At 31.8% G+C, this 6,330-nt stretch overlaps 1 protein-coding gene across 3 annotated transcripts; it reads left to right on the top strand.

The window, feature by feature from the left end:
• The first annotated feature begins 2,970 nt into the window (after positions 1-2,970).
• On the top strand, positions 2,971-5,690 carry LOC107939164 (transmembrane 9 superfamily member 11). Of its 3 annotated transcripts, none has more exons than XM_016872446.2 (3): positions 2,971-3,274; positions 3,399-4,722; positions 4,840-5,690. In XM_016872446.2, the coding sequence occupies exons 2-3, from the start codon at positions 3,420-3,422 to the stop codon at positions 5,382-5,384; spliced, it is 1,848 nt and encodes a 615-aa protein (XP_016727935.1). In that variant the 5' UTR covers positions 2,971-3,274; positions 3,399-3,419; the 3' UTR covers positions 5,385-5,690. The 3 variants fall into 3 exon arrangements, with proteins under 3 accessions (XP_016727935.1, XP_016727936.1, XP_016727933.1); XM_016872447.2 differs by having other exon boundaries at positions 3,399-5,178; positions 5,302-5,690; XM_016872444.2 differs by having other exon boundaries at positions 3,399-5,690.
• The last annotated feature ends 640 nt before the right edge of the window (positions 5,691-6,330 follow it).

The raw sequence follows: 6,330 nt of genomic DNA, 5'->3' as shown, positions 1-6,330 counted from the left end.
ACCCAGTAGATCATACAAGATTGCAAAGTATCAAATGTATTGTTATAATGAGATCACTAAGTACTCCTATACTTACAAGATTTGTTATTGTTTTTCAAGTATTTGAGAGAAGACTTCACCTGGAGGGATGATGCTAGGAGAACGGCAAAATGGTGGCAGAGTAGGCTATTATGCATATAGTGGAGTTGTCTCGTAGTCTAGGAGTACGCCATTTAAGTTTGTATTAATTAAACTATTAACTTGTAAAGATTTGTGTCAAGATTGTTGTATCCAAATATATATTTTAAATACTTCCTTTATTTTCATATAATAAGTTTTCAGTTAAATTGTTAAAGAACATGTGTAAGGAAATTAAGAAATTTGTAAATTATTTTTATTAATGGTTAAATCTTATGTGCTAACACTCGGAATCCAGACTCGATGAATCAAGTTGGGTTTAGGGTGTTACATAATGTAAAACATTTTTTATTTGAAAAATCATTAAAAACTTATAAAAAATCTAAATCAAGAGAATCGTGATGGGCTTCATTTGAAGTTAGCGTTAGACCAAAATCTTTCTGACAACAGATTGGAGCTAGAATAGATCTTGTTGGTTTTTTTATCAAATGTTCAAATTGAAAATAGTTAGGGTTATGAGTTAGGTTTTAGAGTTTATAGTTATAGGGTTAAGAAAAGAGTTGAGTTTGAATGTATTTACAAGAGAAAATTTTCCTTGACCTTGACATTTATGAATATTGAGATCAAGAATCATTAGCACAAGATCTAAAAATGTAATACTTTAATAAATTTTTTCGTCTAAATAACTATGATTTGATATATTTAAGTATATCTAACAACAAAATGAATATTATAATGACATATTTAAGTATAATTTTACTAATAATACTTGTATCATATTTTTATTTTGTTATTTAATACACTTAATACTAATAAAATATAAATTAATTCAATGTGCATATATAATTGAATCGTGCCATAATAATACGTTTGGTGGAGGAATGGATTATCCTGAATGAAGAAATAGTTATTCCGTGGAATGCTACTCCTTAGCTATTCCTACTTATCATGTAATGGTTATTCTTTAGAGATAGCTAAGAATAACTATTATGTGCAACATTGAACAGTAATAGAAATAAAATTTCCAAACACACCCTTAAAAGGAGATAGTGCAACGATAGAGGGAAGGGAAGGAGGGAAGGAGGGAAGGAATGAGAATCGACATTCTTGTGTCGACCGACTAACCACTCAAGGCTAACCGAAATATGAAAAAAAAAATCAACATATCAGAAAACCCAGCATCAACATATTCAACATAAAAAAATAATCATTCACAAAGTCCAAAAGAAAAACTAAAAAAAAAAACACTTGAAAAGAAAAAATAAAGAGGTGAAGAACTGTTTCTGGTGAAAATTTGATATCAATGGGACATCAACCACCGGCTGGTGGTAGGCAGTAGTTTATAGTGGTCAATGACAATTAAACCACTGGAAGTTGGCGGAAAGAAAACGAAAAACTTAGAAGCCAATGAAGAGAATTTGAAGAAGGGCACTTAGAAGTGTGAAGTATAGAAAAATGAAATCCTTAAAAAAAGGGAAAAAAATTATCTATTTATACAAAGATTATTTTTTTCAAATACAAAGATTAAATTCATAGAAAAATATTTTAATTATTATTAAATTTTAAAAATACTAAAAATAGTTTGATAAAAAATAAAAAATAGTATATATTAATTTTAATTTTAATTTAACAATAATATATTATCTTTCATTCGTGGAGTTAAATTTTATAATATTACCAATTTTAATTTTAATATTTATTTTTATGAATTAACATTAAATAGAATATGCATATTTTTAATATTCAATTCCTACTGAATAACTATTACATTTCTACCCTATTCCATTCAAATGAACTAATTTATTGTGCTTTAGCTTAGTTCGCACGATGATTGTGTACACAAAAATAAAAAATTAATTAAAAATTATTGGCATAATACTTATTTGACCCTCCAACTTTATGAAAGAAGTCATTTTAGCCCTCTATTTAATTTTTCACATTTTTTAGCTCTTTAATTTGTGTTGTTTGTCAAATAACCCGAAAATAGATGAAAAAATTAATGTATATTAACTTTACTAATGTGGCATACACGTGGGTGTCATGTTAACAATTAATTATTTTTAAAATAAAATGTTAAAAAATTAAAAATTTTAAAAAATATTTTTTGAATATTTTCTAAATTTTTAAAAAATTAATTAATTGCTAACATGACATATTGCCATGTGGATACCATGTCAACAAAGTTAACAAACGTTAATTTTTCCATTCTATTTGGGGTGATTTGACAAATAATACAAGTTTTAAAGCTAAAAGAGCGAAAAATTAAATGGAAAGATGAAATAATTTTTTATAAAGTTAGAGGGCCAAATAAATTATTATGTAAAAATTATTTTTTATTATTGTAATTATAAAGCTTAAGATCTATTGACATAAAAATAATAATAACAAAATGAGTAGATTCAGCCTTAAGTCCCAAATTAGGCCTAAATTATCGATAGTTAGTTAGCTCAAGAAGAAAACTAGAATGAATTTCATTTTTCAAAAAATAAGATAATTAATTAATTTTCTCTAGTTTCGAGATTAAATCAAATAATTAATTCAACTATTAATCGAATTTAATGATTTGGAATAAATGTAGGGTAGGACTGAAACTTCAAAATTTCTAGAGCTTCAATCATGTCATTGATGGAAGGGTAGTTGGTATTATTTAGCTTCTTTTAACTTGTTTTTGAAAATTGTATTAAATGTATGTGTTAATCACTATAGCTATAACTGTAATTATAATTAAAAGTATAAATAATATGATAATCTTACCATTTAAATGAAAATTTTTGATAAAAATAGTAAAGAAATTATTTTTAATTCAGGTATATATATAACACTTAACCAAAATATAAACAAATACCAAAAACACACAAAGAAACAATAACTTGAAAAGATCAAAGAAAATCTGAAAAAAAAAGAGAAAATAATAATAATAATAATAATAAAGAAGTCGCAATACTTTGATGGTGACCCACCCGGCTTTTGGCGGAAAACGCACAAAGCGAATCGTATAAATATCGGATAGTTTGTGTTTTCGATTGCTGCTTTTGTTCTCTGGAATATTTCAAATTCGTTTAAAAGAAAAATAAACAAACAATTTGAAGATCTCTACGTTTGGACTTCAATTTGGTCATAAAGACTATCCTCTTCTTTCTCTCAGGCAATTCCCAAGGTTAGTCATATCCTTTCTTCCCTTGCACAATTTCTTTAATATTACATGCAGTGGTAGATTTTTGCTATATTGTTTTCTCTAAACACTTTTTTTTTAACTCATTTTTCGATCTGGGTTTTCCTAGATCTTCCAAAATTTGCATGTCATGGGTCATGTTGAGATCTGGGTATTGACAATGTGGGTGATATTTCAATCGGGATATGGGTTTTATCTGCCTGGTAGTTACCCTCACAAATATGTTGTTGGGGATCCTTTATCTGTAAAAGTAAATTCCTTAACTTCCATTGACACCGAAATGCCCTTTAGCTATTACAGTTTACCCTTTTGTAAGCCTAAAGAGGGTGTTAAGGATAGTGCTGAGAATTTGGGTGAGCTTCTCATGGGAGATCGGATTGAGAATTCACCATATAAGTTTAAAATGTACGTTAATGAGTCTGAGATCTTCTTATGTCAATCTAAAAAGTTATCGGCTGATGATTTCAAGTTGTTGAAGAAGAGGATTGATGAGATGTATCAGGTAAACTTGATTCTCGATAATTTGCCTGCAATAAGGTATACCAAGAAAGAGGGTTTTATGTTGAGGTGGACCGGGTATCCGGTTGGAGTTAAGGTTCAGAATGTGTATTATTTGTTTAATCATTTGAAATTTAAGGTGCTTATTCATAAGTACGAGGAAACAAGTGTGGCACGTGTGATGGGAACGGGGGATGCTGTTGAGGTTATGCCCACTGTTACCAAGGAGGGGTCAGATATGCCTGGACATATGGTTGTTGGGTTTGAGGTGGTTCCTTGTAGCGTGGTGCATGATGGTAATTTAGTTAATAAATTGAAAATGTATGAAAAATACCAATCTCCAATAAAATGCGACCCAAATGCTGTCTCAATGCCCATCAAGGAAGGTGAGCCGATTGTCTTCACCTATGAGGTTGCTTTTGAGGAGAGTGATATCAAGTGGCCATCTCGATGGGATGCTTATTTGAAGATGGAAGGATCCAAGGTCCATTGGTTCTCGATCTTGAATTCTCTTCTGGTGATCATTTTCCTTGCTGGTATAGTCCTTGTGATCTTTTTAAGGACTGTTAGGCGGGATCTGACCCGGTATGAGGAGCTAGACAAGGAGTCCCAAGTACAGATGAACGAGGAGTTATCTGGGTGGAAGTTAGTTGTCGGGGATGTTTTCCGTGCCCCATCCAATCCTGCACTTTTGTGTATTCTGATAGGGGATGGAGTTCAGATCCTTGGTATGGCAATTGTGACAATATTGTTTGCTGCTCTCGGATTTATGTCACCAGCATCCCGTGGCACTCTTATTACAGGTATGCTATTTTTCTACCTAATTCTAGGTATTGCAGCTGGCTATGTTGCAGTACGTCTTTGGAGAACGATTGGCTGTGGTGATCATAAAGGATGGATTTCTGTCGCTTGGAAAGCTGCTTGTTTCTTCCCTGGTATTGCTTTTTTAATTCTAACCATTTTGAATTTCCTGTTGTGGGGAAGTCACAGCACAGGAGCCATTCCATTTGCTGTTTTTGTTATTCTACTTCTGCTCTGGTTCTGTATCTCAGTTCCACTCACCTTACTTGGTGGATACTTTGGGGCTAAGGCGCATCATATTGAATATCCTGTCCGAACCAACCAGATCCCTCGTGAAATCCCAGCTCAAAAGTACCCATCATGGCTGTTAGTTCTTGGTGCTGGGACCCTGCCTTTCGGTACCCTTTTCATCGAGCTATTCTTCATCATGTCTAGCATATGGATGGGACGAGTCTACTACGTTTTTGGGTTTTTATTTATTGTTCTAATTCTTCTTGTTGTGGTTTGCGCCGAAGTATCTTTGGTGTTAACTTACATGCATCTGTGTGTGGAGGACTGGAAATGGTGGTGGAAATCCTTCTTTGCTTCTGGTTCAGTTGCTATCTACATCTTCTTGTACTCCATAAATTATCTTATATTTGATCTTAAGAGTTTGAGTGGACCTGTGTCTGCTACTCTTTACTTGGGGTATTCTCTTTTCATGGTTCTTGCAGTCATGCTCGCAACAGGCACCGTTGGATTCCTTTCTTCTTTCTGGTTCGTGCATTATTTATTTGCTTCGGTAAAGCTGGATTGAAGAAAGCTTGTCCAGCCACAAAAATTGGCACATTTAAGAGGTAGGCAGCCCTGAACATAAAAAGTCAAAATCATCTCTTGACTTCGAGCATTACTTTGCTAGGGAAACTTTAGTAAGTGGAATAACCAATAAGTCGGCCCAGTTTTGCTTAAATCTTTATTAGATGTCTATGATGCATGACAACACAATACCGAGTCTGTTTTTGCAGTCTGATGTATTATTGGAGGCCACTTTTGTGTCGTTTTGGTAACATACATTTGGGTAAATTTTATGTTGGAAATATGTTATCAGAGTTCAGGTTTTTTAGTTGTTTTTTTCAGTGCTTTTCTCCCCATCCAATATCCAACTCAAAAGAGATTTGCTTAATTTCTGAAAAAGATCAAATTTGGAAAGCAGAACAGAAACCGTCTAGAGCACCCACTGCGTGCCCGGAATGTGACACCATGCCAGGAATTCCTTGTTTTATGCCTCGTTTGCTTACTATTGTTATAACACGAAGAAGAAGCTTATTTATTACATATGTTTTACAATATGCAAACATAAAATAAAGAATAGTTAATAGAAATTTAAACTTTAAATTAAAAATATGTGTAAAAACTTTTGTAAAAAAAAAAACCTCTTTAAAATAAGCGAAATATTTTCTTTCGATTTTCTAAAAGTAAGTCATAGGAGTAGTTAAATATTACCAGTTGAGTTAGATTATTGATAACTCATATACTAAAACATATGTAAAAAATAATACTCTTAGCAAACATAACATTAAACACGGATTTTTAGTTCATACAATTCAATCTGAAGTTAGGTCATGTCATATTTAGCTCTAATACTATTGTGTAATTTCAGTTAAAGTTTATTAGTATGAAATTCATTGGCAAAAATGATCTTTAGATAACAGAAATCTAGTCTTCGTAGTTGATTCATTTGAATTAAATTGTTAAGAAAGCTG

The sequence above is a fragment of the Gossypium hirsutum genome, chromosome A07 (assembly GCF_007990345.1).
Source record: "Gossypium hirsutum isolate 1008001.06 chromosome A07, Gossypium_hirsutum_v2.1, whole genome shotgun sequence".
Lineage (NCBI taxonomy): Eukaryota > Viridiplantae > Streptophyta > Magnoliopsida > Malvales > Malvaceae > Gossypium > Gossypium hirsutum.
This window is presented reverse-complemented; position numbering and strand designations above follow the sequence as displayed.

Coding starts and splice junctions, on each gene's coding strand:
- LOC107939164 (XM_016872444.2), top strand. CDS start 3,420: ATGGGTCATGTTGAGATCTGGGTATTGACAATGTGGGTGATATTTCAA.